Genomic DNA, 23,501 nt, shown 5'->3' on the forward strand with positions numbered 1-23,501 from the left:
TCCAGAAAATTTGTCCTCCCTTGCCAGGAAGCTGACCCATTCACATCCATCTCACTCACCTGTAGTCCCCGGGTTCACCCTGCAAGGAGCGGTAGCTCCCCTCAGCTTCCTTTCCATTCCCACAAAGTTCTCATTCCCTTTACTGCCTGGGGTCAGAGACTCTGGGGGTATACAGTCAATTAGTTTTCACTTGGCCAGCACTCTGGTTTCATGAATCCCTCCCCCTCCCCCGGGGACTTTCCTAACTTCCCTCTGTAAACTAAGGAAGAAGTAGCAAGCCTCACATACACAAATATGCTTGGAAAAGCCTTTTTCTCTTTTCTAAACCGAGCATAGTTTCTGTTGTAGGCGGGGCATTCCCTGGGAGGGCGGGGAGCCTTGGTCACGGACCAGGAGGAGGGGAAAAGAGGGAGGAGAAGGAGGGAGAGGAACTGACCCACATTCAGAAGTTGGTCTTATTTAATGGGGGGGTCTTTCTGCAGGACAGAAGCTGGCTGAGCTCCCAGTGAACAGCCAGATGCCGGGGAAGCCAGAGGCACCTAGAGGGCTGACTCCTGGTCGAGGTCGAGCGATCGTGCTGGAAATGCTTCAAGCAGAAGGAACTCACCGGTCCAATCAAAGAGCTAGGATGAGATCCAAGAGAGACCTAAAGAAAGTCCACTGGGCTATGGCCTTCTGCCTCTTCTGCGTGGGGGTTCTTGCCATGCTGACAACCTATCTGTTTATCGGACATCTCAAGACCAAACAGGAAGCCTGCCTGGCTCAGGTAAGCCAACAGCTTGGGTTCAGACCCTGACACCTGGGTTCCTGGCCCCAGCCTGGAGAAGAGGAGGTCCTGCCCTTGGGAGAGGGTATAAGAAAATAGTACTGGAGCACTCCTGGGGGAAAAACTCTCTAAGAATCCTAAGTAGTGACCTGTCCTGCTCAAATTTGTGTATTTAGCCTTGAAAGTGGGGCTGATGGTCCACACTATATTTATTCCTGTTTTTTGGAATTTGCTAAGCAGTTATTATGTGCCAGGCACTGTACTAAGCACTGGGGTAGATACAAGTTAATCAGGTTGGACACAGTCCATTTCCCACCTGGGGCACACACTCTTAATCCCCATTTCATAGATGAGGTAACTGAAGCACAGGAAAGTTAAGTGACTTGTCCAAGGTTTCATAGCAGACAAGTGGAGGAGTTAGGATTAGAACCCAGGTCCTCTGACTCCCAGGCTCATGTTTTATCCATGCTTTTTCTCTGTCTGACTCTGAGGATCCTGGGGAAAGCCTGAAGTCTCAGCTGGGTACCTGACAGGTTATGGGAAGCTCTTTGTGGGCAGGGAATGTGTCTAACAACTCGGTTGTATTGTTCTCTCCCAAGCACTTAATACATTGCTCTGCATGCAGTTAAGTGCTCAGAAAATACCACTGATTGTTGGATTTTTTATGGGAAGAGCTCATTTTGGTAACTAGGCAATTGTCCTGAGAGTCTGGATAGTGACTCTCCTTAGGTCTCCAGAAACAAAACTCATCACATGAGAAAGCAGAGGATCAAAACAGTGACAGTCAAGTTTGGGACCATCAAAAACTTACCTCCAAGAGAGAAACAGTTCCTCCCTATGTCATCTTAAAAGCCGAGGCTTCTATGGTCTCTTGGGATGCTGCTGGTTACATTACTGTCAAGAAAAGAAATTATCAAAATATTCTTTTACCATGAGTAAGACCCCACTGATGGTGAAATTCACGTGTGTGTGTGTGTGTGTGTGTGCGTGCACGTGTGACTATGTGTCTGGAAAGAGCAATGCAGAACCACGGTCCTGGCCACACTGTGTTCCCAGAAAAGCAGTCCCTTGTTGTATTGCCATGGATAAATGCTACTCAGGAGATTGTTCATAGGTTCTCCAAGTTGACAACTTGTGCTCTAACCCCTGAGTTGTACAAGAGCATTATAGGGCCTTACTTCAGATCGGCTTGTTTTGTGTCAAGGTTGACATAGCCTACCAACCAAGTAATGGACTTTAGACCATTTTAATCCCTTATATTGAGCATCCCAGTCAGCAAGCTCTGGGAAATCGATTGCAGTTGACATTTGGGAATTTGTCAATTGACAGAAAAACACAGAAAAATCTGTGGTGTGAATAGCATAAGGCCAAAAATGAACCATAATGCTTAAGGCTGAAGTGCACACCCATATTTCAGCCTTCCGTGAGTCGTTGTTCACTATGCAATGCAGGTGAGGTAAGACTCCTCGAGGAAGCCTGACTTTATGATTTCCTGACAGGGTGTGCTGTGGTATGAATAGTATTTATTGTAGCTTGTGCAGTTCATATACTAGGTTTCAGAAAGAAAAAGGGGGAAGTAATAAAAGGATGAATAGAGGAAATGGTCTCCACATCTCTTCTGAAGTACCCACCACATCCATCCTGATCTCGATCTGGCTCCTCCATCAAGAGTTTTAGAGTCCTGGCTGACTGATCTTTCAAGCACTCCAATGCCAGTGAGACAGAGATGCAGAAGATTGAGAAAAGTGGCCCATGGATCTGGGCCATCCTCACAGCCATTAGGCAGATAATTCAGCATTCAAATGCCAGGCATCTTTAACAGCTAGGAAAAGAGACCCCAGACCCCTCCAATCTCCCGAGAGAGAGAGCACCACGGCTACAATGGGGCCTCTGCTACAAGTTCTACCATCCCTCTACCTCATGCCTTCCCCCTACTGTGGCTACAGCTCTACACACCCAGCTGTGTCAGGGAGGGAAGTGTGGACAGCAGGTGGAAGTGTGGACTTCAGGGAGAGAGGGAGGGAAGAGAGAAAGGATAGAGGGAAAGAGGGGAGCATTTGGATCAGAGAGTCCTAATTTGGCCTGGCAGAGAGGAACATGTGAGCTTAACTAGGGGAATTCCTTTGTATACCCCTGTTTCCCTCTCTACTGCTTGGGCTAGGTGGGTCTAGAATCAATCAACCAATCAATCAGTTATATTCACTGAGAGTATACAGTGTGCAGTACACTATACTAAGCTCTTACCAGAGAACATTATAACAGAGTTGGTAGGCATGATCCCTGCCCACAAGGAAGTTACAATCTACAGAAGGATTTGGCATTTTCCCCAGGTGCCAGCAGAGGGGACTCTTCTCAACTGACCCATTAGTCCTGTGTTCCTCAGCTCGTTGGAACCAACCTCCCAAAACACACCCACTCCAAAGCATGGCACCAATCCCGAGAAGTCCTCATGGAACTGTAGCATGGCCCCAAGGAGGACATCCATTCTCTCTCTAGGTCCTAAACTCAAGGGGTTGGCAGTTGGAGAGGGGATGATGCTATCACCAAGGACCACCCTGGCACTTCTTTAGTATCCTACCCATTTGAATCCCCTCCTGAGGATTTAAACCCAGCACTAAGAGCTGGGGACTATGCCTCCACACTTTGATGCTCCTCCTCAAGCAGGTCTCCTCCTATTGGCTGAGGGGCCAGGTGATAATTCGGACACCGGTGGCAATTCTTCCCCTGCCCAGCTTGCCCTCTGGATCCATGCTGGAGGTTGATGGGAACTCCCATCCTGTTGGGTGAGTGGCCTGAATTCCTCCCTGTGGACCCCAACTCTACCAGTGGATTTCTTCAAAATGTTCCCAAACAGGACCCTCCCCTTTCCACCTCCTGCCTCTTTCTCCAAGGGCCTGGTTTTCCTTAGATTGGCCTGGGTTCTCCAACCACAGGCCCAAGTTTCAGCCCTCCCCACTGGAGAACAGTGAAACCTTCTTTGAAAAAATCAGTTTCCAGGAAAGGGCTTCACGAGCAGAAATGCAGGTTTTGAGCCAGTTTGGACTTTGCTCCAGGGGCCCAGTGGGAAAAGCCCAGAACTGGGAGTCAGATGACATGGGTTCTGATGCCAGTTCTACTATTTGCCTGCTGTGTGATCTTGGGTGAGTTATTTAACTTCTCATGCCTCAGTTACATAATCTGTTAAATGGAGATAAAGTACCTAAAATCTCAATGCTCCTCTCCAGTCCCTCCCTCCCCCTACCCCTTCTTCAGTGCTTCCATCTTTACCAGCAGTATCTCTAGAGGAGATCACCTGCCTTCTCTCAAAATCTACTCCCTCCCCTTGTGCTCTGACCCCATCCCTTTGCACCTTATCAAAGTGCTTTCCCCCTCTCCTCTTCTTCCCTGACCACTATCTTCAACTGTTGGCTCTCCAATGGCTTCTTCCCCACTACTTTCAAACATGCTCATGTCTCTACTATTCTAAAAACAACCTCCTTTGACCCCATGACTCTTTCTTGTTATTGTTCCATCTCCCATCTACCATTCCTTTCCAAATGCCTTGAAAAAGTTGTCTCCAACTGCTGCCTCCACTTCCTCTTCTCCAGTTCTATCTTTGATCCCTCCAACCTGGCTCCCGCTCTGTTCACACCTCCAAAACTGTCCTCTTAAAGGTCACCAATGATTTCCTGCTTGTCAAATCACATGCTCTCTACTCCATCCTAATCCTCCTTGACTTCCCAATTGCCTTCAGTATTGTAAATCAGCCCCTTGTCCTTGAAACACTGCTTCACTGACAATGTCCTCTCCTGGTTCTCCTCCTATCTCACTGCTCATTCTCATTCTTTCGTGGGCTTCCCCTTTGTCTATGGGTAGGAGTCACACAAGGCTCAGTTCTGGGTCCCCTTCTATTCTCAATCATTCAATCAATTATTAATATTTATTGAGAGTAACTATAAGCAGAGAACTGTACTAAAAGCTTGGGAGAGTACATTACAGCAGAATTAGCAGACTTGTTCCCTGCCCATATTGAGGTTAGAGTCTAGAGAGGGAGACAGACATTGATATGAATAAAAAAGTAATTTATAATATATAATTTAAGGATATGTACAAGATTACTGGGGATTGCATATGGGGCAAATATCAAATGTCCAAAGGCCACAGAGCCAAGTGCATAGACTACACTCACTCCTTTAGAGAACTCATTTGCTGCCATGGTTCTTACTACCATCTCTATGCAGATGATCCCCAAATCTACACCTCAAGCCCTGATTACTCTCCCTCTCTGCAGTCTCACACTTCCTCCTGCCTTTGAGAAATCTCTACTTGCATATCTCACCAATTTTTCAAAATTAAAATGTCCAAAACAGAACTCCCCATCTTCCCACCCATGCCCTGCCCTCCCACGGACTTTCCCATCACTGTAGGCAGCACCATCATCTTTTCTGTCTCAAAAGCCTGTAATCTTGGCATTATCCTCTATTTATCTCTCTCATTCAACACACATATTCAATATGTCACCAAATCCTGTCGGTTCCACCTTCAAAAATCACTAAAATCCACCCTTTCCTCTCCATCCAAATTGCTACCATGTTTATCCAAGCACTTCTCCTATCCTGTTTTTATTAGTGCATCAGCCTCCTTGCTGAACCTCCTGCCTCCTGTCTCTCCCCACTTCAGTCCACACTTCACCCTGCTGTCCAGATCATTTTTCTACAAAACCATTTAATCCACGTTTCCTCACTCCTCAAGAACCTTTAGTGGTTGCCCATTCACCTCCATATTCATTCATTCATTCAATAGTATTTATTGAGCGCTTACTATGTGCAGAGCACTGTACTAAGCGCTTGGGATGAACAGGTCGGCAACAGATAGAGACAGTCCCTGCCGTTTGACGGGCTTACAGTCTAATCGGGGGAGACGGACAGACAAGAACAATGGCACTAAACAGCGTCAAGGGGAAGAACATCTCGTAAAAACAATGGCAACTAAATAGAATCAAGGCGATGTACAATTCATTAACAAAATAAATAGGATAACGAAAATATATACAGTTGAGCGGACGAGTACAGTGCTGTGGGGATGGGAAGGGAGAGGTGGAGGAGCAGAGGGAAAAGGGGAAAATGAGGCTTTAGCTGCGGAGAGGTAAAGGGGGGATGGCAGAGGGAGTAGAGGGGGAAGAGGAGCTCAATCTGGGAAGGCCTCTTGGAGGAGGTGATTTTCCATATCAACTTATTACCTTTGGCTTTCAAGCACTTAAACACCTTGCTCCCTCCTACCTTACCTTCCTCATTTCCTACTACAAAGCAGATCAGGTACTTCAGTTCTCTAAAGCCAAACTATTAAAAAAAAAAACAATCTCATCTGTCTTGCTGCCAATCCCTCATCCATAACCCAACTCTGGCCTGAAATGCCCTCCCTCCTCATATCCAACAGACAACCGCTTTCCCACCTTCAAATACTAGTAAAGGCAAATCTCCTCAAAGAGGCCTTCTCAGACTAAGCCCTCCTATCATCTTCTCCCACTCCTATGTTGTGCTTGCATTTGGATTTGCACCCTATATTCACCTCAGTCAGCCTCACAGCACTTATGTACATATCTAATTTTTTTTTTTAGTAATGTTTGTCTCCCCCTCTAAACTGAAAGCTACCTAGTGGGCAGGGAATGTGTCTACCCACTCTTTTATAATGTACTCTTCCAACTGCTCAATCCAGTGCTCTATACACAGTAAACTCTCAATGAATATGATTGACTGACTGAATGATGATCTGGCTTTACCTGCTACTGATAAAGAAAAGTGGGAAAGGAACAGAGAGATATAATCAAAGAGAATGAGAGACAAAAAAAATGGACACAGAGCAAGATGGAGGCAAAGCAAAAGAGAAAGACTGAGAGACACAGAGACAGAGACAGCAAGAGAGAGATCTTATTTACTTGAGATAAACTGAGACCTTACGGAGAATTTTCAACTTTCCTTCTGGAACTTTGCATCATCCAATGTTCAAAACTTAAAATGTGACCTCTGACTTAGAATGTGAGCCCATATGGGACAGGAACTGTGTCCAATTTGATTATCTTGTATCCACTCTGGTGTTTACTACAGTGCTGGCACATAATAAGCACTGAACCATTAAAAAAACCCTCTAAACTTGTAGACTGTAGACTCTAAGCTTCTTATGGGCAGGGATCATGTCTACCAACTCTATTGTATTGTATTTTCCCAAGTGCTTAGTACAGCCCTTAGACTGTAGATTAGACTGCAAATTAGACTATGAGCTCCTGGGGGCAGGGAATGTGTCTACGAACTCTCTTATATTGTACTCTCCCAAGCACTCAGAATAGCTCACTGCACACAGTAAGCACTCAATAAATATGATTGATTGCTTGATTGATTGCTTAATACTGCATGAAGTAAATGACAATAAATACCATTGCTGGATTGATGGTAGGTTTTCCCCAGCCACTGTGAAGCCAGGACCAAGGTGCAAAGAGCCAGGTATTGGAATAACCATCTCATATCATCTAGACAAAAAGGAAGCTCTGTTGTTGCTTGAAGAAGTTGGAAGGGCCAGTTAGATCACCCTGGACCACCAGTTCCAAATGGCTATTAAGCAGACCCAAGAATCCTCAGGAACTTCTATCCATCTACTTCACTTCGACTCTCCAGAGGTGGTTCTGACTTGGCTGTCCATAACTGCTTCCCACATGGGGCTCACACTCTAGCAAGGAGGAAGAATAGGGAATATTATCCTCATATTACAGGTGAGAAAATTTAGGGCCAAAGAAATTGCCAAGTCACACTGTAGACAGATGGCAGATCTGGGATTAAAACCCAGGTGCCCTGATTCCCCGGCTATTAGAAAGGTGGACAAAGGTAGTAGATTGAAAAGAAACCAAAGGAAACACTTCTACACCCACAGAGGATAAGCAGAGGACTATTAAGGAGGAGTAAATACATCAAACTCAACTGGATTTCTAATGAATGAAATGAATGGAACTTGAAACTCTAAAGGAGCAGCAGGGCCTAGTGGAAAGAGGATGGGCCTGGGATTCAAAGGAACTGGATTCTATTCCCGCTTCTGCCAGTTGCCTGCTGTGTGGTCTTGAGCAAGTCATTTCCCTTCTCTATGCTTCAGTTACCTCATCTGTAGAGTGGGGATTCAGTACCTGTTCTCTCTCCTAGTCAGACTAAAGAGCGCTCTGTGGAACAGGGATCCAATCATCTTGTATCTACCTCAGGGCTTGGTATAGTGCTCAGCAAACAGTTATCTCTTAACAAATATCACAGTTTTTATAGACAGTAACAAGAGGGGAGATAAAGGCCTCGTATATTTGCATTTAGAGAGCAAGAGTCCAAGACCAACTGGCTAACTCAAGAGCTCTACTAAATTCCTAGTTTGTGGAAGAAGTTATACAACATCATATTGTGACCTAACAGGTCAGTGGCAGTTTATTGTAACAAGCTGAGAAGTTGCAGTTCTGTTAGAGGTTCTGAAGTCCTAGCTTTCTTCCAGGCAAATATGGATGCAGGATTTTATTAAGCATCTTCTGCGAGCATTTTATAGGGTATAATGAATTAGTATTCTAGTAAATGTATTCTAGTGGTTGATTATATCTGCAATTAGCCAACATATTTTCTTTCTTATGAGAGTGCACCAGAGAGTAATTATGCACTGTCTTGTTGAAGGTTGATTGGACCGTTACTTAATGTAAACTCTGTTTAAAAAATTTTCGCAGAAAATGCTGGAAAAATATCTGGGTATGGCATGCAGTAATTTTTCCTAATTTTGTTTTGTCTTATTTTTATGGCGTGTGTCAAGCACTTACTTTGTGTCAAACATTGTTCTAAGCTCGGAGATTGATTAAAAGTTTATAAGCCTGGACACAGTTCCTGTCCCTCATGGGCTCAGAGTCTAAGTTGGATGGAGGAAGATTTGATCCCCATTTTACAGATGAGGTAACTGAGTCACAGAGATGATAAATGACTTGTGCAAGGTCAAACAACAAGCAATCAGCAGAGCTGGGATTAGAACCCAGGTATTCTGACTCCCAAATTCATGCTCTTTCCACTAGGCCATGCTGTGTTTTGGTGTTCTACTTGATTTTAAATAATAATAAAAATAATAACAACAATGGCATTTGTTAAGGATTTACTATGTGTCAATTACTGTACAAAGTGCTGGGATAGAGACGAGATAATCAGGTATCACCAAGGGACTCGCAGTCTAATAAGGAGGGGGAACAGTTATTGAATCCCCATTTTGCAGATGAGGGAACTGAGGCACAGAGAGATTAAGTGACTTGCCCAAGATAACACAGCAAACAAGTGGCAGAGCCAGGATTAGAACCCAGGTCCTCTGACTCCTAAGCCCATGCTCTTTCCAGTAAATTACACTGCTTCTCTACCATTCTGGACACTGTGTATAATTAAACTCCATGCCTTCAAGGAGCTTATATTCTAAAATCTTTTCAGTGACAGGCAGAGACACATTTAAAGATGAAGTACTTTCATATTTGACTGAGTTTTTAAAGTTTTTGATTTAATTTATGCTGTTGCTTAGTAGGAAATTAGAGATGGGAGTACAATGAGAGGGAGGAGGAGCTGGAAACAGGCAAGAGAGGATCTACGATGAGAAAGAATGATATCATGAAGGTACCATGATGGGGCAACCAATCAGAAGAGGACAAGTCATAACTGGTGAATATGCTCCACAAAAGCCATTCAGAAGCTTAGCAAGCCTCAGCAAGTCGTAGCTTACGGAGCCGGGTACCCAGAGGAACAGGTAGTTGCATAAACATGGAAATGAAGGGAATCACTAAAGGGCAGCATCTCAGGGTTTCAGCCTCACAGGCCAGATCCACTGGGGTCTAACTTATCCAAATGGACACTCTAAATGACCCCAGCACCTCCCAATTATTGCACACATCTTCATCATCTTGATAGCCAAGTCTGGTTTATTTGGATAACTGCTAAGGGAACCAGATCCATTTTTTCCCAGTGGCTCATAGGTTCTTGGCTGGAACTAATGCCTTGCCTTTCTCAGACCCTACCAAATGCAGCTACTGCTGTTGTAGATCACTGAAGGAACCACCTGATTAATGAAACATGAGTTTGGGGAAAATCAGAGCTGCTTTTTAGGGAACCTGGAGGCAGTTTTCAGAAGCCACATACCCATATATAATATAGACAAATGGAGTTTTCCCTTACCCGTAAACCAAAAACTGGGCCGGAGTCTTGTTTAAAATGGAGGCATCACCGGCCTGATGCCAAATTTGCAGCTACATCTCAGGAGGCTGCACCTACCTGCCCATCCAAATAAGAAACCAACCTGTTTACTGAAGCTCCTAATCCTCCGCTCCCTAAGATACACCCCTCCATTGGAGGGATGAGCAAACTCTCCGAGACATAAGATGCTCAGTAAAACCTAAGGCAATTTGGCTTTCTATTTGTCCAATCAACCAATCAAATGGTGTTTATTGAGTACCTACTGTGTGCTAAGCACTGTTTTAAGTGCTTGGGAGAGAACAGTAGAACTAAAAGGCACATGCCCATCCCAATTGAGATTACATTCTAACCAGGAAGAAGACAAGTAGGAACAATTCACAAATAATGGAAACAAGAAGATGGATAGGGTCACAACTGGGAATAGTATGAGTATGGAAGGATAAACAAGTATGTGTGTATATATACATATATACACAGACACAAAATACATGCTTAATGTGAAACTGTAAAACACATAAACACTCAGAATAGAGTTAAAGAGGAGAGTTCCACCTTCAAGAACAGGCGATCCAAATTGAGAGGGAGAAAATAGAAAGGCATTTTGGCTCCTGCTTCACTCCTCTTTGTTTGCCTCGATCAGCTACCAGGTTGTTGTTTTTTTTATGGTATTTGTTAAGTCCTTACTATGTAGCAAACAGTATTCTAAGCACTGGGATAGATACAGTGAATTAGGTTGGACACGGTCCCTGGCCTCATGGGAGAACATTCCAAATAGCAGGGAGAACAGGAGAACTGAGGTACAGAGAAGTTAAGTGACTGGCCCAAGTTTACACAGCAAGCATTTGGCAGAGCTGGGATTAGAAACCAAGCCTTCTGACTACCAGGTCCATACTCTTTCCACTAGGCCAAGCTGCTTCATCTTTTGCAATCCAGCATATTTGGGAGGATGATTATGGATGCTACTAACCACTTCTATTTTTCCTGCAGGCCCCACTGGGAAAAGAATCAGAGATCTCCTATCAACGAGCTTGTAAGTGGGATCAGCATTCTTTCTTTGTGCTATTTTGTTTTTTCAAAGTGTTGAATCTTTTTTGTACTAGGATTCATCCTGGTTGAGCAGGAGTGCGAGGCAGGGTATCACTCACAATAAAAATCATTATGTGCAAATTATTATAGCATTATTATGTGCTTTCTATGTGCTAAGCATTAGGGTAGAAACAGTTAAGAGATCTGATACAGCCTCTGTCCTTCATGGGCTCACAGTCTATCTTATCTCCATTTATAGATGAGGTAACTGCGGTCCATAGCGGGTAATTGACTTTTCCACAGGTCACACAGCCTTCCAAGGACAGAGCTGGAATCACACCAGGTTTTCCGATCCCCAGTCCTGGTCTTCCACTAAGCCCTAAAGCAGAAAGCTCCAAGAAAGTTGGGGATCCATTTCTCGTGGGCTGAGGCTGGTCTGAGGGATGAAGAATTCACAATTCTGAATCTGAAAGATGAGAGTTTGAACAGCTATTCTACTTCCCAGCAGGAACTATTCTGCCAAGTCAGGGACTGGATCCTATGCTCAGCATTGTCAGGTAAACTCATGTCCCAAGGAGATCAGATCCCAGTGGAAGTTAGCAGATCAAGGAGCCGAGTTAGTTCCCAGTGGGGTTAGATTCTCGAACTCAATCCCCGATAACATTCACCCCTCGGGAATGGGTTTTTCAAGCTGCAATTCCCTGCTTCAGCATCAGTGTAATCAACCTCACTGGAACACTGGAACAGCTGCCGCTGATCAGCTGGACTGCATAGGACATGGCACCAAATCACACACCAAACTCAGAGTGGGAGGAAGGGGGAGATTAGGCTTATCTTGTGGTGGATCCCTTGCAGAGCATCCTGCCTGCTTTTAGCCTTCTAACCTTCAGACCAGAGAGGTTGGATACAACTATTCCTGCTTGACCCCTTTCTTCCTTTAAAATGATTTCTGCATTTAGCCTCTCGTGCTGTAGAGAAATATGCAGAAGTGGAGTCAGTGTAACCCACATAATTATGAGAGTCTGATGGCTAAGATCAAAACAAATGCATACAGAGCTCCATCAATGACCCTGCCGATGTGAAGCAATGTAGCCTAGTGAAAAGAGCTCAAGCCTGGAAGTCAAAGGAACTGGTTCTAATCTTGGCTCTACCACTTGCCTGCTCTGCATGATCTGGGTAAATCACTTCACTTCTCTGGGCTTCAATTCTTCATCTTTTAAATGAGGATTCAATACCTGTTCTCTCTCCCATTTAGACTGCAAGGCCCCATGTGGACAGGGACGTGTCTGACCTGACTGTCTTATATCTATCCAGTGCTTAGTACAATACTTGGAACTACAAACACCACAATTATGATTATTAACAAATACTAACATTATTAGTGGTCAGGTAAGGCTAGTTCTGTCTCTGATGGGTTGATTCAAGATGGCTTGAATTCAGCAAGATTCCTGAAATTAGGAATGCCGTGCCCGGTAGCAGGTTTGGGGGTGCACCACCCCAGGCTCAGTTTCCCTGTTGCTATGCAGGGAGGTTTGAGCTCCTGCCTCCCTGAACACAACCCTATACTCCCCAAAGAATTGGAATGCAGCTTCTGCCAAGACCAGAACACACCCTGACAGTTGGGATGAGGGGTCAGAGCCCATTTTATAGTCCTGGTAGCATTTGTGCCCCTCCCCATTGGCATTTCACATCCCAGTGCACCCTTGCTTGGCCCCGCCCCTAGTCTTTTTAACCAGACACTGTCCAGTGGGCTGGCAAAAGTAGCACTGGGAAGGTAGAGGAAGGGGTACTGAGCAGACAGGATTAAAGAAAACATAATTTTCAAACCATTGCCATCACTGCTGATTGGGCCAGTACATTACGGACAAAGGAGAGAGGTGAGGATTGGCAGGGAATGTTGCTCCTGGTCACCTGAGTTACATTTAGCATAATAATAATAATAATAACAGAAGGACACTAGAAGGAATCCAGGGCCCTGTCCAAAATGGGGGGCTGCATCCTGGAGCAGTCCTGTGTCCTGCCCCCTTCCCACATCCCCACTCTAGAAACCTGGCAGTCTCACTGCTGGAGCAGATGGTCCTACTGATGGATGACTGGCTGCCTGCTCCCCCAGCTCCAGGCAAGACCAAGAACCAGATGAGGGCCCAGTCAGGCCCTTCACCCCTGTACAATGAGAAACCCCATTATGGAAGCAGCATGACCTAGTTGAAAGTGGCTTCCAGCTTGGAAGTCAGAGAACCTAGGTTCTAATTCTGGCTCTGCCACTTGTCTGATCTATGACCTGGGGCAAGTCACTCAACTTCTTTGTCCCTCACTTCCTTCATCTGTATAATGAAGAATCAATACCTGTTCTCTTCCTACTGAGAATGTGAGTCCCATGTGAGACCTGATCATCTTATATCTACCAAGCACCTAGTACAGTGCTTGGCATATAGTAAGCACTTAACAAATACCAGTTATTAACATTGTTATCATTATTATTATCATCTCATAAGGGGAGGGGAGGAGGAGGGAGGGCCTATACCAGGATGGCCCCTGTTTGTTGTGTCATGATGGTTGGGACCCCCTTATAAACTCTGCCCTTTGGACGGGGCTGCCACTTACCCAGTTATGGGATGAGACTGAACAAAGACTCATTCATTCATTCATTCAATAGTATTTATTGAGCGCTTAATATGTGCAGAGCACTGTACTAAGCGCTTGGAATGTACAAATCGGTAACAGACTCATCCACCATGTCCACCAAATCCCACCAGAGGTATTCATCACTGCAGCCAATGTAACTTGGATGGCCAGTACTTCTGCTCAGGAATGTGGAATAATGTCTGTGTAATCAATTGGTTTCCATTTTGAATTGCAGATGAACCTCCCATTGCTAAGGCCAGTAAACCAAGAGCACACCTGACAGTACAGTCAACATAGAATGCAGATTCAATAGAGATATTTTTAATTCCCACTTGTTCAATCTGCCAACACAAGGCTGAACAAACAATCCTTTAGAGAAGCCCTTAAACTGTCTTTCTTTATGGTGGAGATTCTGCAGTCCTATTTCTCAGTCTAACAAAATGAGAAACAGCATGCCTACTGGATAGAACACAGGCCAGGAGTCAAAAGGACCTGATTTCTTATCCTGGCTCTGCTACTTGTCTGCTGTGAGACTTTGATCAAGTCGTGTAACCTCTCTGCTGTTATCTCATCTGTAAATCGGGATTAATGGCATGACCCCATTTGAGACATGGACTATATTCAACCTTATTTGCTTTTATCTATCCCAGCACTTACTACAATGTCAGGCACATTCTTAGCACTTTAAAAATACCAAATATATATATATTTAAAAAAAGATTTGAAGGGGCCATTTCCATGCCAGGCAGTATAGATTTGCTGAGCTCTATCTTGTTTCACAAATGTCAACAAGATTCTCTAGCCCAGGGAGTCTTCCTGCTCCTAAAGGGATCCTGACTGGCTCAGGGACATGCCCAATTCAAACTTGATTCCCAACAATTGTTCTGGGCAGCCTCAACCAATGGCTAAACCTCCCCAATCCAGATAATTATGGTTTCTCCTTGAAGGTACTGCATGAAACAATTGCATGTTTCAATCAGTTAATGGTATTTATTGAGATGTAAAATCTACTTAGCAGCCTAAATTATCTGGTTGGACTGTCTACATGGAGCAAGCCAAATGCTGAGCTGCTCAATCCTTTACATTCCTTGGGATGAACTTGCCCCAAGAATTATGGTTTAATCTTGGACCTGCTTGAATGGCACATGACAAGAGGCTGCATTTCTTCCACATTCTAAACCAAGGAAGGGCTCCAGAGACACACACTCACAATCCACCCCAAAAAGGAGACAGGGTAGGCTGTGCCTAATGCCCAAAAATTGTCAATTGTTATACAATTGCCGAATTGTATATTCCTAGTGCTTGGTACAGTGCTCTGCACATAGTAAGCATTCAATAGCATGGCTCATTGGAAAGAGCACAGGCTTGGGAGTCAGAGGTCGTGGGTTTGAAACCCGGCTCTGCCACTTGGCAGCTGTGTGACTATGGACAAGTCACTTAACTTCTCTGTGCCTCAGTTACCTCATCTGTAAAATGGGATTAAGACTGAGCCTCACACAGGACAACCTGATTACCCTGTATCCACCCCAGCGCTTAGAACAGTGCTCTGCACATTAATAGTGCTAACAAATACCAACATTATTATTATTATATTAAATTAACTTCCCTGTGCCTCATTTTCCTCATTTGTAAAATGGGATTCAAAACGCTGTTCACCCTACTACATAGACTGTGAGCCCTATGTGGGACCTGATTATTTTGTATTACCCCAGAGCTTAGTACATGCTTGGAATTAGTAATCACTTAACAAGACCACTATCATTAATTTAGAATCTAGCGTCTTTTCCAAGCTCTGTTCACCATCAGCGATTTCCAAGTGCTGCACAAACATGAACTCTCTAAATACATGAAAAGTAATTGTTTCTGTTGTAGTTGTCCACAGAATCCTGCTCCAACGTAAAGGATCAGTTCCCGATTCTCCTTTGGGAACACGACCTTGGCTTGCCTTCATCAAAAATCGGATGAACTACACTAACAAGTTCCTGGTGATTCCAGAGTCTGGAGACTATTTTGTTTATTCGCAAGTGACCTTCAGAGGCACCACACCCAGAATGTGGTAAAATAACTCAACTGAATAGATCCAGCAAACCCGTTATATAACCCAGATTATCACCAAAGTAACCGACAGCTACCCAGAGCCCACCAAGCTCCTGACAGGCACCAAGTCTGTGTGTGAGATAGGGAGTAGTTGGTTCCAGCCCATTTACCTGGGGCCGTGTTTTCCATGCAGGAAGGAGATAAGCTTATGGTCAACGTTAGTGATATCTCCCTGGTGGATTACACAAAAGAAGACAAAACCTTTTTTGGGGCTTTTTTACTGTAGACACCAGGTTTCTGTCATTAAGAACTGATACTCTTGTGGCAACTGTTCTCTGTCTTCAGCAGCTATAATCCCAGTTCCCAGTTTTATTTATTTGCATACAACAGTGACCAGTGATTTATTTGGGGAAATTCCTTCGAGTTGATGGTACAGGTAGGAGAATCATTTGCAAGGATCTAGATATGCAAGCGAGCTCTGATTGGTGACACCAACAACCAAAGCAAGATACAAAACAAAAATAAGAAGCCATGGGAAAGATAATTTCTTCCTCTGGCCTTGGGGAGGTTTCTGGAGAACAATCAATCCATCAATAGTATTTATTGAGTACCTTCTGTGGGCAGAGCACTGAAATGAGAGTATAGGAGAGTATAATAGCTTATGCCCTCAAGAGGTTTGCAATCTAGCTGGGAAGAAGCAGAGAATTGAGGTGTTGGCTTTAGAGGTTGGATTTAAGGAGTAGTATATATGCTGATGTGTAGGGAGGAGGGGTTTTGACTTCCCCTAAAAATGTGTCTCTGGTTCTTTCTACTTATGCTTTCATCATTGTCCACTAGTTAGTCACAAACTCCCTTTGCTTTTGAAATCTAGAGATGCAGGCAGCCATCAGTGGGAGGACCCAGGGGCCCAAGGCCTCAGAATAAAGCCAGCATTGACGTCTCTCCCCCGCTCCCCTTCCCTCCCTTTGAAGCACTGAAACTGAAGTTCAGTGTCCTGACCTTTCAAGGGCCTAAAAGAGCCACTCTAGAGACCCTTCCAGGGCCACTCCAGGCAGCCAAACAGAAATGACCAAACTCAATGACTTGTATCAAACTTGGAAAAGGGCGTGCATTCCGATTTGTGGGATCCTTACAGTCCATGCAAACAATCAATCAATGGTATTTATTTAGTGGTTACCGTGCATGAACACTGTACTAAGGACTTTGGGAAAATACAATAAAACAGAATTGGTAGATATGTTTCCTGCCCACAAGGAACTTACCATCTAGAATTACACTCTAATGACCAACCCGGTCACCTAAAACAACTTTCCTCCACTTTGGATCTCCACTGTAATCTCTCTGCCATCAGACATTAGAGGAACACTGTGGCCTAGTGGTAGAGCCTAGTAGATACAACATGGGCCTGGGAATAAAAAGGACTGTGGTTCAGTTCGACTCTGCCACGTGTCTGCTGTGTGACTTTGGGCAAGTCACTTCACTTCTCTGTGCCTCAGTTTCCTTCATCTGTAAAATGGAGATTAAAACTGTGAGTCCCATGTGGCCATGGACATGTTCAGTGACTACATTGTACCTAACCGTGCTTAGAACAGCATTGGCACAAAGTAAGCACTTACAAATACCATAAAAAAAGAAATTATTTGATCTGTCCTCTACAGCACTGCTAAACTATTGCGATTTTCCCTGGAAATGATTGGCTTTTCTTTCCACTGTGAGTCACAGTGGAATGGAAAGTGGGGTTGCATTTCTTGTGAATTCCTTCAAAACTGGGAGTTCATGCTAGTTGTTGTCCTAGAGCAAATGCACACAGCCCATCAGGGGATCAGCAATTAGTTCCACATGCCCATTGGAGAGAAGTAGCTGGACATTCTGCACAGAAAAAAACCCCATCTAGGGATGTGAAGGCCTGGGGTGGTAGATAAATCATGGTAGGTTTCACCCCATGATTCAACTCTCACTCAGACTGCTGAGCTGTTCACAATGGCTGTTGCTGGCAAATCCACCGTGATTTCTTCCAAAGTTTGCAGGACTTGCATATTCCCTTTTCAAAATTTTGGAGCTCCCAGGCAGATTAAATCACTCCAGGAGGCTCTCTGTGATAAATTGGATAGCCCTGCTGTCCTCTACCTCTTTCTGGGTGGGTAAGAGTGCAAGACTGATGGCCAGAGCTGAGAAAAATAGGGGAAGTCTTTACTCAATGGCAAGACTGAGTTCAGTTTCTAAGGAGAGGGGTGAAATGCTTAGACACATGTCCCAGATATGATAGTGATTCTTAGTTTCTGGCAGGGAAGTCACTGGAAAGTTTGGAAGAAGTTTTTTTCTGCCTAAGAACTAAAAGAATAGGACTTCTGTCTTGCAAATCACCTCTACAGAAGGACAGAAAGAAAGAACTTTAGGAAGAGAGAAGAAAGTGGGAATTTTGATTCTCAGTGCCCCCTTCGTGCAAATCACACTGCTCATGTTTTCACCAGTGCAGCTACAGTAAGATGCAATAAGGTGTCTTATTTCTTCTCTTGAGCACCTCCCCAGGTCTGGTTCATCCTGCCCCTTTCAGGACTGTCTATATTCACTCCTGTAAGAAAAGTAAATTTGAATCTGGCTTGGAAATGAGTTTGGGGTCTTCTTTGCAAATAAAGGGCTCTGGGTTAATGTGGACCATTCAGGGAGGGGTGAATATGGTAGCTGGTAAGCCAGCTCCACTGCTTCTACTTCCTGTCACCCTTAATGTTCCAACTCGTCTCCACCCCTCTGTCCAGTCCCACTGACTGGGGCTCTAGCACGTGGGGACAACTGTAGGATGGCCTGGACTGAGGGGAGAAAGGTTGATAGAGAAGTGTGGGAGAAGAAGCAGCGTGCCATAGTGGAGAGAGCATGAGACTCAGGAAGAACTGAGTTCTAATCCCAACTTTGATGCTTGTCTGGTGTGTGACCATGGGCAAGTCACTTCACTTCTCTCTGCCTCAGTTACCTCGTTTGAAAAACGGGGATAAAGATTGTGAGCCCCATGGGGGACAGGGACTGTGTCCAACTTGATTATTTTGTATGTATCCCAGCTCTTAGAACAGTGCATGGTACATAACAGATGCTTAACAAATACCAAAAAGAAAAAAAAAAGGAAGGAGGGAAATTAGTTGTTTGCCCTGTCAATGTGGAGTTGTTGGTGCAAGCCCCTTTCTGCTTGTGAAATCCCTGCCCTGTGGTAATTTATCCAAGCAAGCAGAGAAGCAGCATGGCCAAGTGTACAGAGCACAGTCCTGGGAGTCAGAAGGTTATAATCCCAGCTCTTCCACTTATCTGTTGTGTGATCATGAGCAAGTCACTTCACTTCTCTGTGGCTCAGTTACCTCATCTGTAAAATGGGGATTAAGACTGTGAGACCCATATGGGACAGGAACTGTATCCAACTTGATTAGCTTGTATCTACCCCAGCACTTAGTACAATGCGTGGAATAGTATAAATACTTAGCAAGTACCATAAAAAAGTCCTAATTTTGCTCTGCCATGTAAATCTTTCCTTGAAGCTTAAGAGAGAGTCTTCTCATGTTCCCTAAGAAGAGAATCCTAATTCTCTTCCACTGGGAACATCAAATGATAGTGGCCTAGCTCTGAGATCATTATACCCTCCTAGCAAAAAATCAATTTTTCCAACGCCTTTCTCAGGCAACATGCTCCACTGCCAGAAGCTTGGAATCCATGGAAATTTGTTGACAAGAATAGGAAATAAGGTAACATTTGATTAAGGAGACTCCCTTCACCATCAATCAATTAATCAACTGAATTTATTGAGCACTTACTGTGTGCAGAGCATTATACTAAGAACTTTGGAGAGTACAATGCAGTAGAGTTGGTAGACATAATTCCTGCCCACAGAAGCTTACACTCTAAAGGGTAAAACAGACATTAAAAAAATTATGGATATGTACATAAGTGTTGTGGGACTGAGGGTGGGGTGACTTTCAAATGCTTGAAGTGTACAGATCTAAATATGTAGGCAGGTTAAGAAGGGAGAGGGAGAGGAGAAATAAGGGTGTAATAAGGGAAGGCTAGTGGGTTATTTTGATTTATGGCCTCTGAAGTGAGATTTTCACTGGTGTATAATCTCAGTGCTAGGTCAAGACAATATTGGTCCATTAAATGGTCTTCTGACTGGTTTCACTCTGTGTATAAATTGGGGAAAATCTTGGAAGGATATGAAAACCTACATTTCAGATTTGAATGTGAATTTCATTGGAAAATGATAGGACTTTCCTGGTAGCTTGGAGCTTTAGAAATGTCAAGGGCCTATTTATTTTGCATTTTGCACTTACCTCAATTATTACCATTTTCATCTTTTACCAAGTGTGTGTGATCACAAGCTAGCAGAATTCAAGCCCTCAAGCTTAGTTTAAGGGAATTAGCTGATTTTGTTTGTTGACCTTTGTTTTTGTGTTGCATATATCCAGAATTTTGTTTTGTGCCATTTGTTTCAGAGTTACACCCAGCCTAAAGGTATAACTGGAACCAAAAGGTGATTCCTTTTGTGTTCCATAAATTTGCTTCAGTGATAGTGTTGGAGGCCAATATGTCAAAAAAACATTTTCCAAGAGAAAAATTTGCCTAGGGGAGTCAAACTACAGGAGGTCATTCTTCTCTCTGTGTGGCCAAAGGGACATCATTTAGTTTAAACTCAAAAAAAATACTTGGAGCCTTATTACACTGATAAATGACTGAAATTCTGGGATCAGTGCACTAGTATAATGGATCCAGGAAGTGACTGTGCCCCAAACACACATAAATTATATATCAATGATCTACACAATTGGCCAAAACCCAAAATATATACAATATATAAAATAAAATCACACTTTGCCCAAACCCTAGCTTTTGGTCTATTGATCACACTGTAGTAGTATGGCTGTAGTAGTGTTGACCATGCTTTGCATTTTGATATTCAATATGTTGAATCTTAAATATTACTAAAAAGCAATCAGATAGTCTTATTTACCTTGAACCACTGTTTTATCTGGAAAGTATTCTCTTGTGATTTTCTGACAGACCCATCATTTATATCAGAATGTTTTGCCCAAATTAAGTATAAGATCATTAGCCTTTTGCTCAAGCTCGATATTTTCTATCAATACAAATGAATTTCTTTCTATGTGACCTCTATGTTAGCTGCCTCAAAATGTTCCAGTGGCTTATTAGCTAATTTTGAATGGGAGATACTCATTGGCTAAAGGATCAGATGATGAAATTGGGGTGACACTAATGTTGACGGTTCCACAGAAGAAAATATTCTGCTCATTGTACAAGAGAGTTGGTGGATAATGTGCATGTATATGTGTGCGTGTGTATGTTTATATAAATACACAAGTATATCCCCTATTGAGCATCTCTTACTGCATGCTATTTAAAGAAGGTACTAACTCATTCTTTAACACTTCTGGAAATATTTGGGGTTTTACCAAGGTGCAGAGCATTTCTCTAGATAAGTGAAACTTGGTGTCATTCAGGGGAACATTTGCTTCCTCTTTTCAGGAGAGGACACACAAAGGGAACATGACCCCATCTGATATAGCAATTAGCATCTTCAGGCTTTCAAATTGTTGTTTCACATCCATTTTGATGGAGTAGAAATTCTGAAGATGTTGACAAGAACCTTTTGGCTTCAATCCCAAGGCTGATGTTTATCCACTCCTGATCAACCCAAGACTAGCCAGAAACTAAATGGTGTTTTATTGACCAGGTTCTGAGATTTTTAATCTAGCCTAATTCTGTGATTTTTTTAAGTAAAATATAGGTTTGCTTCCATGGGTTGAAATGTGGAGAGGTAATCTATGTGGTTTACAAGATCTATGTGCAATTCCCCAGAAATGTACTTGAAAATCAGGGGGAAATCAGGTTACTGAGTTTAGAACTGACCTTACTTAGATAGTTCCATGAGGTTTAGTGGAATCCATTAGTGCCTGCATGGGGCCGCTGGACACTGGCAGTCATCACTGAGTCGTCCCATAGGGAATCCCCACCTTGTCCTGGTTACCCTCTTTAATGTTTAAAATTGCATCCATCTTCCTCCAGAAGATGGACTTAATGTTTCTGCTGGAAGATATCTTGCTCATCAGCCATAAATTTTATAGGCTGAATGTACTCTCATAAGGAATTTTTGTTAGAAAAATCCATCAGGGAACAACATACGTCTAAATTCCTTATTCAACAGCCTTCCATTCCTGGTCTTCCTGGGGTCATCCAGACAGACCCTGCAGAACCTCTTGCATTTGTTCATTTATTCTGAGCAGGAATCAGAGAACTTGGAAATGCTGACCACCATTTCCTCCAGAATAGATTCTACCCCTGTATTGCTCATGGAGTCTGACTTCACTGCCCTATCCATTTCTAACTCGTGAGATACCAAGTATTTTGAAGTCTATCTACTTGTTGCTTTCCAATCTATATTGATTCTATTCCCTTATTCATGGGACTGAGTTCTCCTTGTTTTCAGAGGTGTAAACCCTGACTTAGGCATGAGCTCTCATTCTTTTAGTGAGAAACAAATGCCTTTCATTTTCATCAGGCTTACGTTTTATGTTAAAACGTCATATACATGATGTAAAATGCATATTGTATATTTATTGATGTGTACCAACAGGTATTATTTCTATGTACTTCTCTTAGATTTTGAGCCCCATGTGGGACAGGGACTGTGTGGATTCTATTTGTATCTGCTCCAGCACTTAGCACAGTGCTTTTGGCACATAGTGGATGCTTCAGAAATATCATTATTATTATTATTGTATTAATTTTGTAGAAATTCAATAATAGACTGTCGTGCTTATATCTTATTTAATAGATTTAACTTTTAATAAAATATGATCTCAAAACCTATAATGCATAGGATTTTATTCTATTTTATTCCTGGATTAAAGTTTGGAAAAATTAATGACAAAATAGATTAATTTGGATTGCAATTAATTGATGAATGGACAGTTAGATATGAATGGATGGTGGTGGATCCATGGATGCATGCATGGATGATGGGTGGATGAATCCATGGAGGGAAGGATAGGTAGGTGGGTAGATCCATGGATGGATGGATAGGTGGATGGACAAACTCCCCTGTGTTTACCCCAGCGCTTAGAACAGTGCTCTGCACATAGTAAGCGCTTAACAAGTACCAACATTACAAATAGAAGAATGGATAAAAAGTGGGTGAGTGGATCTATGAATGGGTGAGTGGGTGGGTGGGTAGACAATAATAATAATTCTGGAATTTGTTAAGTCCTTACTAGGTGCCAAGCACTGTACCAGACACTGGGGTAGATACAAGATAATCAGGTCAAAACAGTTTCTGTCCCATAAGGGACTCACTATGTAAGTAGGAGGGAGAACAGATATTCCATTACTATTTTACAGGAAATTGGAGCACAGAGAAGTTAAGTGACTTTCCCATGGTTACACAGCAGGCAACTGATAGAACCAGGCTATCTTTCTACTAGGGCACACTGCTTCTCTTAAGGAAGAAGGACAGATGGAGGGAAGGAACGATGAATAGATGAATGGACTGATGGATGGGTGGATGGCTGAATGGATGGATGGCTAAATGGATGGATGGATGGATGGGTGGAATTTCCATTTAACCCCAAAGTAAGTGAATATTTTATTGAGAAAGTCCCTTTTATGTGATATGGAAACATGAGTTGACGGTACTAAACTGACCTGATCATCCATTAAAGAGACGGTGATTCCCTGAAGAGAGTTTCAAGCGGTCAAGCTCTCCTTAGGTAAGTGTGAAACTTTTGCAGCCGAATTTCTGATTTAAGAGCTAAAAGAAGCTCTTCTACAAGGTGATTGGGATTCACCTTTGT

General features: G+C 43.3%; 2 protein-coding genes across 2 annotated transcripts; both read left to right on the forward strand.

The window, feature by feature from the left end:
- The first annotated feature begins 446 nt into the window (after positions 1–446).
- LOC100076790 (TNF superfamily member 15) lies at positions 447–13,975 on the forward strand. The gene is made up of 3 exons (XM_029063534.2): positions 447–766; positions 10,960–11,002; positions 13,859–13,975. Exons 1-3 carry the CDS (start codon positions 518–520, stop codon positions 13,918–13,920), a joined length of 354 nt encoding a protein of 117 aa, XP_028919367.1. The 5' UTR covers positions 447–517; the 3' UTR covers positions 13,921–13,975.
- A 602-nt stretch (positions 13,976–14,577) lies between these two features.
- On the forward strand, positions 14,578–16,872 carry LOC114811159 (tumor necrosis factor ligand superfamily member 15-like). The gene is given in 6 exon segments (XM_029062716.1): positions 14,578–14,592; positions 15,496–15,562; positions 15,565–15,668; positions 15,670–15,712; positions 15,715–15,828; positions 15,831–16,872. Coding segments are annotated over 6 exon segments (459 nt in total). The 3' UTR covers positions 15,947–16,872.
- The last annotated feature ends 6,629 nt before the right edge of the window (positions 16,873–23,501 follow it).

This window comes from Ornithorhynchus anatinus, chromosome 4, assembly GCF_004115215.2.
Source record: "Ornithorhynchus anatinus isolate Pmale09 chromosome 4, mOrnAna1.pri.v4, whole genome shotgun sequence".
Lineage (NCBI taxonomy): Eukaryota > Metazoa > Chordata > Mammalia > Monotremata > Ornithorhynchidae > Ornithorhynchus > Ornithorhynchus anatinus.